The 12,751-nt window shown below is 29.7% G+C and overlaps 2 protein-coding genes across 4 annotated transcripts; one reads left to right on the top strand and one right to left on the bottom strand.

Annotated features, from left to right (window-relative positions):
* Positions 1–684: 684 nt before the first annotated feature.
* LOC111919216 (rop guanine nucleotide exchange factor 14) lies at positions 685–9,699 on the top strand. The gene is made up of 8 exons (XM_023914825.3): positions 685–932; positions 1,622–1,743; positions 6,698–7,087; positions 7,190–7,344; positions 7,437–7,511; positions 7,703–7,972; positions 8,881–9,228; positions 9,348–9,699. The coding sequence occupies exons 2-8, from the start codon at positions 1,659–1,661 to the stop codon at positions 9,618–9,620; spliced, it is 1,596 nt and encodes a 531-aa protein (XP_023770593.1). The 5' UTR covers positions 685–932; positions 1,622–1,658; the 3' UTR covers positions 9,621–9,699.
* Positions 9,700–9,736: 37 nt separating this feature from the next.
* LOC111919217 (uncharacterized) lies at positions 9,737–12,501 on the bottom strand. 3 transcript variants are annotated; one of them, XM_023914828.3, is made up of 10 exons: positions 12,264–12,501; positions 11,487–11,906; positions 11,174–11,377; positions 11,016–11,073; positions 10,842–10,904; positions 10,670–10,745; positions 10,446–10,558; positions 10,292–10,381; positions 10,060–10,191; positions 9,737–9,958 (listed from the first exon to the last, which is right to left on the bottom strand). In XM_023914828.3, exons 2-10 carry the CDS (start codon positions 11,846–11,848, stop codon positions 9,824–9,826), a joined length of 1,233 nt encoding a protein of 410 aa, XP_023770596.1. In that variant the 5' UTR covers positions 11,849–11,906; positions 12,264–12,501; the 3' UTR covers positions 9,737–9,823. The 3 variants fall into 3 exon arrangements, with proteins under 3 accessions (XP_023770596.1, XP_023770594.1, XP_023770597.1); XM_023914826.3 differs by having other exon boundaries at positions 11,487–11,864; positions 12,264–12,500; XM_023914829.3 differs by having other exon boundaries at positions 11,487–11,853; positions 12,264–12,500.
* Between the last annotated feature and the right edge of the window lie 250 nt (positions 12,502–12,751).

The raw sequence follows: 12,751 nt of genomic DNA, 5'->3' as shown, positions 1-12,751 counted from the left end.
GTCTAACACAACAAATCTAACTTATTTTTAGACAATCAGTAATACAACACGATATATATCAGGTTACACACATTGATCGGTAGGTGTTGTAAACCATATTATCACATAAAAATTCTAGATTGAAATAAAACGTTTTGAATTTATATAATACAGATGCTATATAAATAAAACTTACTGAGTAAACCGGTCAAACAAGTTAAAAAGATAATACATGATCTAAATAACATTATCTTTACAGCTAAAATTACTTTATGTGTGTAAAAAAGTTATATGACCTAAGTAAGATAAATAAACAAGTGTGTTATTTCATAAGTTTATTACTTTATAATGCATAAGTACTAAACTTATTACACATTACAATCTATAGTCATTTTATATAGGAAATTTTGATTTAAAAAAAACAAATTACAATCTACATTGTCATTTTATATAAGGTTGACATTTTTATTAAATAAATAACAATTTGCATTGTCATTGACATTTTTTTCAAATGTTCAACTTTTACACCTTATAATAATAGTAGTATTTATTATTATTATTATTACTTTTGCCTTGTCCAATGAAGTAAATAAAGGAATGTATTGAAATTTGAAAAGGTCCGGGACCATCGATCCAGATTTATAAAGTGAATAAACCCACGAATCATTCCAATGGATCCAAACCCGAATTATCATTCAACGAAATCACTCCCTGTACCCCACGTACTGACACACAGTAACACTGTAAGAAAGAATTGAAATTCAATTCAATTCATCGTCTGCTGTTACCTACTAATTTTGACTTCCTTCCCCTCAATTTCTCCTCCTTTCACATACACATTCTCCATCAATGGCGATGCAGATTCGAGGTATCAACGCTGTTATGTCGTAATTTTAGCTAGGTAGTGTGTGAATGCGAAACTAGACGAGAAATCATTTCGGAAAATCATACAGGTATGTTTTTTCGTTGTTTTATTTTGAATTTTTGTTAGAGTTGGAGTCATTTCATCGGAAATCGGTAGATTTTTTTGGTAATTTGGGGAAATTTGATGTTCTTCTCGATCTGGTTACTGAATTCTTCAAGTATGTATGTAATTTTTTTCGATGAACACGTACAATTTGTATCTGTATCAGTATGTGTATCTATCGCTCTAACGCGTCAACATTTTTCATTACTTCTTCGAGTTTTTCATGATGAAACTTATTTCGATTGTATTTCTCTTGATTCGCATCATCATGTTCTTCACTACTTCTAGTTTTATTGCTAGCTTTTTCATCATGATTTCAGTTACGAAATGGAAAATGATGATGATTATCATCAATGAGAGCGTAAACCGTTGTTCATGCATTAAATGATTAGATAACAAAATTATAGTCAAGTATGACTTTAAAAGAGTTTACTACAATTTATTGACATTAATTACATATATTTTCAACTATTTCAGAGATGTATCATTGATTTTCACTTTAGAACATTTTTCCTACATCATATGGAAATCATGTTAAGATACCTAAAACTGCAACAAAGAAGAAATCGAATTAACGAATCTGATGAAACAGATACTGCAGTTGATATCAGAATTACAGACGAATATAATATCCAAAAAGTCATGATGTTTCTGTTCATTCTGTTCATTCTGCAGAGTATCGTCTTCTAAGCTCAACCACATTAAATTAACGATGGTTTTACTGAAGAGGAGGTTGAATTGCTGTACATGGAAAAGGGGAATCAGCAATAGCATCGATTTTGATCAACCACCGGAAAGTAAGCTCGTTACCTTCTCTTTTAAATTTTTAATGTTGTTTAAGTTTACACGAAAATCTACATTAACTTTAAATATCATTCCAAAAAATTTCAAATCTAATTAATTTATTATATAATCTGATTAAACATATAACTATAAAACATTAAAAAAAAAAAAAAAAAAAAAAACATATATTTTTTATCTAGTTTGGTTGAAAATGTTTGATTTGGGAATGGTCAACCCGTACGTTTTACCCGTATTTAAGTTTGTGTACCCTTTTTTTTTTGTGGGCCTTTCAAAATTAAAATGCCAAATTCAAAATAACGAACGTAAAAATTATTAAAATTGATATTTTATTCAAAAAATGATTAAATGGAGTATGACTAGGAGCTCTCTTGCTGACTGCTGAGAGGACAAAATTAAAAAAGTTGCCCCAGAAAAAGAAAGTTAGCTATCGGGAGAAAAAGCAAAAAATATAAAGAAACATAAAAGTGATAGTGAAATGTCAGATCTACCCATGACAAAATCCACGAAAAATGGCAGGTTTCGTGTCTATGAATTTAAATTTAATGGCCTTTAATTGCGTTACGGTATATTGTGTGACTTGGTAGTACCAATTACCAAACGCACAAACCCATGCATTAAATCATGGTAGGGACATTTTTTTTATTATTATTCGATATTATTATATCTCGTGTCATAAATAGCTTTTAATATTATAGAAATCTACTATAATAAATGAAGGTTTTTTTGCCACATGTCCTCTTATTCTTCATTTGGACACATGTCATTTTCTAACATTTTTAAATTTTCTATTTTCCACTTGTCATTTTATTGTATTTTTTATTTTATTAAATTAAAATTCCACATTTAATATGTAAGATAATATATATGTAAGGTATTTATTAGAAATGGTTTATATATGTAATGTATCTAATACATTAAAGTCTCTTTAATTTTAATAATTCAAAAGATTCATCATTTTTCTTATAAATTCAAACTTTTCAAATTGTTAAAATTTTATATTTAATTTTTTTTAAACAAACCCATGTAATACATGGGTCTCACACCTAGTTTTTATAATATATCATAAGGAATAGCTCAAGGATAAACTTTATGTTAACCTAAATGCCATATTTAAATCACATTTGCCTTGTCTATCACAAAGAGAGTAGGGGTGAGCAGAAACCGAACTGAAACTCAAAAAAACTGAAATAACTGCAAAAACCGAAGCCAAATAACCAAAACCAAAACCAAAACCGATGGTGCGGTTTTTAATTTTGAAAAACCGAAAATTCGGTTTTATGTTTAATAACCGCACTAAATTAACTGAAATAACTGCAAACCACATAATTTAATATATTATTGAAATATTTATAATAATTATATTTAATTGATAAAAATAAATTAGTATGCCGAAGTTAGACAATGTTTAAATTTATCAATTTTATCATCTTACGAGTTTTATTGTTTAATTTTTGGCGCGTAAATGGTTGTTAGTAACTGTTAGACATATTGTTAATTGTTTGAATGAAATGAATTCAATATAACATAATAAAATGCTAACTTGAAAGAATAAAAATGGACCAAAATTGTGATTTATTTGCAATGAAAATCTAGAAATAAATGAAAGTCGACTAAATTTTTTGTTTTGAACATGAAAAACCGCACTCTTTTAACCGAAAAACCGCACCACCTCATTCTGTGGTTAAAAACAAAAACCGCACCGAAATAACCGAAAACCGCAGAAATAACCGCAAAACCGAACCGAATTAAAACCGCAATTTTTAGTTTTTGGATTTAAAAAACCGCAAATTGCGGTTGCGGTTGCGGTTTTATACAAAAAGCGCACCATACTCACCCCTATGACTCTGTACGACCTTTTAACATCTTTTTATTTATTTGCAACTTTTTTGTTGAGAATGTTAAAATAGCTAAAACCCTTTATTTTCCTATTACTGATTGAATATTTTTTTTTCTTCCCAAAGTTTTTTTTACCATAAGGTTAACAAAGTTTATTTTACCATAAGGTTAATATTTAATGTTTGATTTAACAAGTTGTACATCTTATATTTTATACTTGTACCTTGTTGTAACTTGTAAATATTTTAATATTCTTCTTTTAGTCAACATATCATAATCGATGTCGACACGAGACCTTAAACTCATGTAAGTATCATATAAAAATCATACACAATATATAATCTACACATATGTAACCACTCTAGATCCAACAACTTAATATAGAAAATATTTTCCAACATTTAATATGTTCATATTCAGCAAATTCTGATAACATTATGCACATGACTACAAGTATTTTATACAACCAATCTTAGATGTTTTTAGCTTAATGTAGACATATCACGTATATTTGTTTCTTTTTTACTTATGGATGCAATATACAAGACTTAATCGGTAAGTTATATATTAATAGTAGGTGTGAGACCCGTGTATTATACTGGTTGATTAAAATAAAAGTTAAATATCAAAGTGTAAATACTAAAACATCAACGGTGTGTTTTAACTTAAGATTGATGATACAATCATCATGTCTTACTATAAAATATAATTTTTAATATTAAAAAAAAAAACTATACTCATACATAATAATACCGATGTTTTATTTAAAATATTTATAATGAAATAATTTAGTTTGCTAATAACTTCTATTATTTTATTATTCTCAAAAAGATGTTTAAACAAATTTTATTTGGAAAATAAGAAAACAAATAACAAGAAATATAAGAACAATATCAAAAAAAAAGTATGTTACTAGCATAATTTTAAATCCGTATAACATATATAGATATGCTGGAAAGTTTTTGAAAAATTGAAATATATATGAATTTAAATGTCAAATAGTAGCATAATTTTAGGCTAATAATATTGAATAAAAAAATAAACGGAAAATTGATTTAAATGGTCCTAAATGTAGGAATTGAAATTTGGAAAGAACGTGTATTTTTAAATCCTCATAAATACATAATTAGGTGGCATTTTTACATAAAATTGATAAATACAAGAAAATGACATGTGGATTTTATTAAATTCAAAAATACCATAAAATGTCAAGTGTCATAATTAATGACAAATTGACGTGTAGCAAAAAAAAACCTTCATTTAGGTGTGAGACACATGTATTACATGGTTTTATTTAAAAAAAAATGTTAAATATAAAATTTTAACAATTTGAGAAGTTTCAATTTATAAGAAAAATGAGAAAAATTTTAAATTATTAAAATTAATGAGACTTTAATACATTGAATACATTACATATATAAACTCTTTCTAATAAATACGTTACATATATATTACCTTACATATTAAATGTGGAATTTTAATTTAATAAAATGAAAAATACAATAAAATGACAAGTGGATAATAGAAAATTCAAAAATTCTAGAAAATGTCATGTGTCAAGTGAAAGAGAAGAGGACATGTGGCAAAAAGATTTTGATTTATTAAAGACAATATTAGGAAGGATTTTTGTGCTTAATGCAGAAAATAACAATTTAATAAAGAAAATCATTGAATTGGGATTTTCGTCATTACGTCTTTAAATATTATTTTGATTAGTTTATAACCCGTGGGAACCACGGTTATAAAATTAATCAGACTTTTATAGTAAAAACTCAAAATTATTAATAAGTTAATTTAAATAAATTATTAATTTAAGAGATATTTTTTATTAGTTATGTGAAATTATAATCATTGATTCAAATAAATATATAAAATTAATTTTTAATATATATTAAATATTTTTTATTTGTGAGTTAATGAAAACAATAATTTAAAATTTAAAATAGAATCACATTAATGAGGAGGTCTAATAAATTTAAAATGGAAAATAATAGATTGACAAGTGGCAACACATTAATTAAAATGTCTAATATGGTGACACATGGCAAAAGATCTACTCTTTTATTAGTATATTATATATATATATATATATATATATATATATATATATATATATATATATATATATATATATATATATATATATATAATTGGCAAAAACGTAAAAATAAGGAAAACCTATGAGATTGTTTCACTCAACCTTATATTTTGGATAAGAATCCATTCAAACTTTGAACTACATGATGATAATCGATGATACATGAAAAATTGTTTCATATTAACAAAACATGTTTTTTTTGACATTTTTATTATGAAAACTTGAATTTAAAAGTGATTAAAGACGTAATAAAAAAAAAAAAAAAAAAAACACCCTAGGTGTGAGCCCCGTGTATTACACGGGTTGATTTAAAAAAAATATTAAACATTAAAGTGTAAACAAAAAATATTTTTTAATGTAAAACTTTAAAATAAGAAAGAAAGAAACGTATTTATTGCAATTTAATATCATATATATGATATTTAATACTTATATATATAAGTATATGATTTTAATTTTAAAAATTGAAACAAATCATAATATTTATTTCAAAAATAGCACAAAATAACAAGTGTCAAAACTCATGAGAGATTGACATGTGGCAAATAAAAACATTCATTTATTAATAAGGATATACACATCTTTGAATGTCCTGTTATTTTGATATTTCTGAACATCACTTATCCACACAATATTATAGCCAAGCAACACTTAATGGAAAAAAAAGAGAGAGAAAAAAACTTAATGAAAAAAAAAAATTAATAACTGTTTCTTTTTATTTAATGGACTTGTCATGTACAATGCTTAACCTGTAAGCTATATATGAATTTTCTTTTCGAACTCCATGCATAAAGGACTTAATAGAAATATATGTGAAACGAGGTTTCTCATTATTATTCCATTATAAGTCCTAACTTTTTACATTTCTCCCTCATTTAAATTTTTCCCTCCATCTCACCAAGTGTGTCATGATTTCTCACAGTTTTCAAAAATCATTTATCGAGACAACAATTTATTTATAAATCCCTTAGGTTATGTTAGACAGACTAGTTGACATCTGTTGAAAATGTCAGGAATTATGACATACAATGGGCTCGAGAATTGCATTTTAAATGCCAACTCATACGAGGATGAACGCATTACAAATAAACTACACAGATCCCCAACCGAGTCACCAGAAGAAGATATATCAAGTTGTTGTTCAAGCAATAATCCTTCCGGATCATTCTTTTCTCAATGGAGTATCATGAAAAGGGAACAAAACGAATTGGATGATTGGGACTACTCAGAGAGCCCACAACAATATATTCACAAAATGAGTCCTTCATATACACTTCAATACTCAGATATGGAAGTCATGAAAGAAAAATTTGGAAAGCTTTTGTTGGGTGAAGATGCTACAGGAGGAAGGAATGGTGTTTCTCCTGCTTTGGCATTGTCCAATGCCATAACACATCTAGCTGGTGTGTTATACATCCGGTTTTATGCAAGAAATAGCATTGTTCTTTTATTTATTTGTTTATTAATTATGATAGATTTATAGTATCTTACTTTGTTATTTTTAGGAACTGTTTTTGGAGAGCTATGGAAACTTGAGCCATTGGCTGAGGAGAAAAAGAACAAGTGGAGAAGAGAGATGGATTGGTTGCTTTCTCCAACAAATTATATGGTTGAGTTGATTCCAGCTAAGCAATGTAGTGCAGATGGAAGAACATTAGAGGCATATTTTTTCCATTCCTTTATGTTTAATTTCATTAATATTTTCTATTTATAATTTATAAAAATTGGATTATTTTTTTATTTATTTCGCAGATAATGACGCCAAAAGCTCGTGGAGACGTTCATCTGAATCTCCCAGCTCTACGAAAGTTAGACTCCATGCTTATTGTAGGTGATCTCTTATGCATGAAATAGCAATGTACTTTCATTGATTTGTTTATAATTAATACAACAACATGAAAGTATAATGCTATAATTGGAACTTTTTAACTATGATGTTATAATTGGATAGATTTTTATAAGGTAGAATGTCTTAATAAGAAAGCCAATGTTTGTCTAAAGTAATTGTGTGTTTATAGGAAACATTGGATTCAATGACTGAGACGGAATTTTGGTATGAAGAAGGTGGTAGTCGAGCTGAAGGAAGAGATAGGAATGTAAAGCAAAGCAAAAGATGGTGGCTTCCTATGCCACAAGTGCCCATTGGTGGCCTTTCTAATGATGAAAGGAAGAAATTGCTAAATAAGGGTAAATTGGTCAATCAAATTTTCAAGGCTGCTAAATCAATTAATGAAACTGTCCTGCTCGAAATGCCGATTCCTTCCATCATCGGAGAGGCACTTCCTAAGGTAATCCATCCTTCTTCTTTCTCCTTCCACAATATGTTATTTTAATATATTTCCACTATTAATACATCATTTATCTAATATCATATCTTGTTTGCATGACATGACATGACAGAATAAGTTGTACTGTGCTTGGTATGCATTGGACTAGGTCTAATGTTGATGGGATAAAAGTAACAATTTTTTTACTACTCGAAAAGATGGGACACAGACTCTCCCTCGATTTCTCGGTTGTGCAAAAAGACATAAATGCCATTTTCATCTTCATCGTCGAAAATAGCCCTAGAAAGCTTGACCAGTGTCTGGTTCGGTCCCAACCTGTCTAGTCATCTCCCGTGTCATGGGAGATGACATGACGGGTTGGGACTGGACTCAACCATGACATGCTTTCTATGGCTATTTGCGATAATGAAGATGAAAAGGGCATTTACGTCTTTTTGCGCAAACGAGAAATCGAGGGAGAGTCTGTGTTCCATCTTTTCGAGTGATACAAAAAATTTGTTATTTTTGTGGGAAATATACAAAAAAGTCTCAAACTATTGGGAAAAGTTTCAATAAAGTCCTAAAGTTTTTTTTTGAACAGAAAAGTCCCATTATTTTGAGAAAATCATATAATTTGTCATTTGCTGTTCAAATATAAAAAAGTACTTTTTCGTTAATTTGGGCAAAATGTTAAATAATCGGGACCTTTCTGTTCAAAAAAAAACTTTTAGGACTTTATTGAAACTTTTCCCAATAGTTTGGGGCTTTTCCGTAGATTTCCCTATTTTTGTCCCATCAACATCAGTCCTCGTCCAATGCACACCAAATAGAGTGCAACTTGTCCTATCTTGTAGTATTTTCAAGTATCCATTGGGATGTATTATGTATATGGCTATATGCTAATGAATTTATTTATTCTCTTGTTACAGTCTGGAAAGGCAAGCCTTGGTGAGGATCTTTATAGGGTCCTAAACAGAGTCTCCTCATCATCTTCCGATATGATCAACTCACTGAATTTAAAATCAGAAAACAGCGCTCTTGATGCCATTAACAGATTGGAAGCAGCAATACATGCATGGAAAGAGAAAGTCGGGGAACATGACAGTGGTAAATCTCCAGCAAGAACATCATCATGGTCATTTAAGGATCCCGTTTCAGAACTTGATAAGATAGAGTTGTTAATAAACCAAGCCGAAAATCTTTCACGTGAAATCAAGATCAGATTTCCCAACCTTCCACAGAAGTTTCTCGATGTCATGAAAATCCAATACGGAAAGGTTAGTAATCTTCTCAATGTTTGTTCCAATAACATCAGTCCAATGCATGTCAAACGCAGTATAAGTCTTACATTCAATAAAAGACGAAAAAGTTAGATGCTAATGTAGGCTTATTTCAGGATGTTGCACATGCGATCTTAGAAGCTTATTCTCGTGTTCTTGGAAACTTGGCATTTAGTATTCTAACAAGAATAGGAGACGTCTCTCAAGAAGACATGTTAAGCAATCCCGATTCCTCAAATGAAACAAATAGGGGGGAAACTATTTCTATACCTAGTTCAAATACAAAGGCTTCAAGCCACACACTAATTGATAAAATGGATAACATAGAAGGGAAGATGAATTTTTTAAAAACAGAAGAGGATTCTCATGTTATATTTTTAAGCGAGTAATCTTAGAAACCTTTTGTTTTTGTAAATGATGTTATATGTTTAATGAACTACAAATCTATGGTTAATAGTTTTTACTTTATTTGTCATGCATTGGACTGATTGATGCTAATGGGACAAAAAAAAAAATTATACTTTTTTATCCCACCCAAAAAGGTATAATATTTCTTTAGTAATATATACAATTTAATATAGTGAATTTCAAATTATTCATCGATGCGTGAGAACCAATCTGAGATGGTTGTAGCAAGAACTTTGGTCTCGTTTAGTGAAAGAGTCTTGAGCACTTGTGCAATTGCGTCTGCTGGAGTATATACATCACCTACTTGCAATTTTGGTTCCTACGATACTCACACAAAATCGCAAATAAAATAATTGTTAATGAGACCCAAAATTGAAAGAATCAGATATACTCAGGGACCAAAAGTGAAAATAAGCTAACCTGGATGCATGGTGTGATATGGTTACCACTTAATGAGATTTTATCCAGTGTTCCACCAATAGCTTCCACACGAGGCCTCAAAGTCTCCTCAAGAAGATCAGTCTCATCAATCGCATCAGAATTGAACTTTACCTGAAATACAAAAACCATGGATTATTATTATTATTATTATTATTATATATGTAAATAAGAGAAAAAAAGAATGTTTCAATTATGAGAGGGAAAAAATTACGAGGAGTGTTTTCCGGATATTATAAGAGTTTTTGCAACACTCGCGATTCTCATTAGGTGTTGGCTTGAATTCTGAGATTCCTTGAGCAACCTGAAAAAAATAGAATTAAAACACATCTAGCTTCAGGATTAAACTCAATTAGCAAGATTAATACCTGATTAAAAACCGATGGCAATTGATCAACAAATTTGTTTAATGAAACCCTAGCTTCCGGATCATAATCAGGAGCCATTGATTCCGCCGTATCAAGGAACACTCTCCACGCATCTCCAAAAAAAATAAAACATAACAAAATTAGAAACAAAGATTTATAATTAGTTATAAGTTATAACCAAATATGATTTACCAAAATAGTATAAACAAATATAAAAAAATTACCTGCAGCGCCCTTAGCCATGGAAGATACAGGGGATGCTTCCACAACAGGCATCAATTGGCTTACCAGAGGGCCCAACTGCAATCACAAAAAAATTAAAAATTAAAAAAATTAAAGTTTTTCATAAATCTCAAAATGTGCCACGTCAGCACCACGTGGCATCAATGAAATTACCTGCTCGAAGTAAGGTACTGCCTCTGTTGCTGGCCTGTTGTTGTATGATATTATGGCATTAGCCTTCAATAAAAAAAATGGAAAACAGATTATTTTTCTAAATAAAGGGCATAATGGTCATTTTAAACTAGATAACTTATGATGAACAGAGAAGGAATGAAAATTGAAACCAACCTTTGGTATCCTCTCAGAGAAATAGCTTCCAGAGAGTACTTGGAGTAGGGCTCCATTGCTTCATATTATCATTAATAAATTAATAATCATAAAAAAATAATTTTTTTACCCAAAATAAAACAGTAAAAAGGTAGTAGAATAAAACTAAATACACGCACCTATGACCAACAGAATAAAGAGGAAGATCAACAAGTTGAGCTGATGACACGTCATCATTAGGCAATCCAGATGTTAAAATCGAATCCAAACACAAATGAAACTTGTCATAAACTTCTGTAGCAGCTTTTGAGTGATCAAAAGTCACATTATATGGCACAGATATAATAAGATAACCTTCATTTGCCAATAGCCCTAAAAGATAGCTGCATATAAACATCATATTTTTTTACATAAACCAATTCTTTTTCGGTGTATAAAATTGACCCATAATTAAAAATTAAAGAAGATTAATGAAAAATTTTAACAACTCACCTATAGGTAACTTCAGGAACTGCTCCAATAAAAGCACCACCAAGAAATTTAATGATTGCTTTAGGCTTCTTTCCTTTTGGTGGAGGAATAACTAAACAAGAATCAAGCCTCCTATATATCTTATCATCATCTTTATCCTTTTTCACCCTGTAAACACCTCTCCCAGAATACCCATTTGAAATCATCCTTAATGAGCGGCTTGAAGCATTTAAATTACGTATTTTGTTCCATGAAAATCCAAACCAATGAGGCTCTTTATGCTGCAACTTAGAACTCAAATACTTGGGAGTAAATGAAGATGCAGCCAATTCCATTGAGCCACAAGTACTTGTCCCCATAGATGCTATTGTAGTTGTCGCCATTATTACTGTGGTTCAACTTCAAGATACATTTTGTCATCAAATTATTACTGTGGTTCAACTTCTAGATACATTCGTGAATATCAAATCAAACAGACTGCTTCCATTTTCAACAATCAAATGTACGGAATTACTTTAAAGAAAAACGATCGAAAATTGGTGTAAAAAATACTAAAAGTCCTAGGGTTAACATATAAATCTAAACCAAGGCACCGAAACTAACGACATACATAACATCCATCAAAATTCAAATTGCTCGTACGTTTCACTAGCTAGATCGCATAATTTTCCCTAATCTGATGAAAAACTAAACACCGATGGTAATATTAGAGTGGAAATAAACCGTAGACCATGATTTATGTATCTGTAAATGTAATTACAGTTGAATAAAGTAGAAAGGGGTATACATAATACATACCGATGTGAAGTTAACGAACTAGAAATGGCCAACAAATCGAGTAGGATGCAATTGGCGATTTGTTTCAGAAATGAAGAGAAAGGAGAAGGTTGTTATGACATGAAGCTGTTGATTTGGATTTTGGAAGGGGTTATAAGTGTGTGTGGAAGTATGAGAGTAGCGAGTGAGAATAGGTGAAGGAGAAACGGAGGCGGGGAATAAGCGTTGGATATGATTATTACGGCGTGTGTAATTCAGCGCGGGAGGTTAACAGACGACGGGCATAACTACAAGCCGCAAAATGTTTTTAACAAATAAAGGAATAATTTACTCTTTTTTTAAGATATTGTTAATATAGTTTTAATATTTTGGCCTAATTAATGAAAAAAATTATTTTATTATTTATTTTGGAACCGGTAAATATTATAAAGAAATAAAACAAACCAATTCCTAGCAAATAGCTGACATACAAGATGAAGGAGAAAAGAAACAACAAAAATCATCAACTA

The sequence above is a fragment of the Lactuca sativa genome, chromosome 6, assembly GCF_002870075.4.
Source record: "Lactuca sativa cultivar Salinas chromosome 6, Lsat_Salinas_v11, whole genome shotgun sequence".
In the NCBI taxonomy this organism is placed as follows: domain Eukaryota; kingdom Viridiplantae; phylum Streptophyta; class Magnoliopsida; order Asterales; family Asteraceae; genus Lactuca; species Lactuca sativa.
Note: the sequence above shows the minus strand (reverse complement) of the source record. Positions and strands in the feature narration are given on the sequence as shown.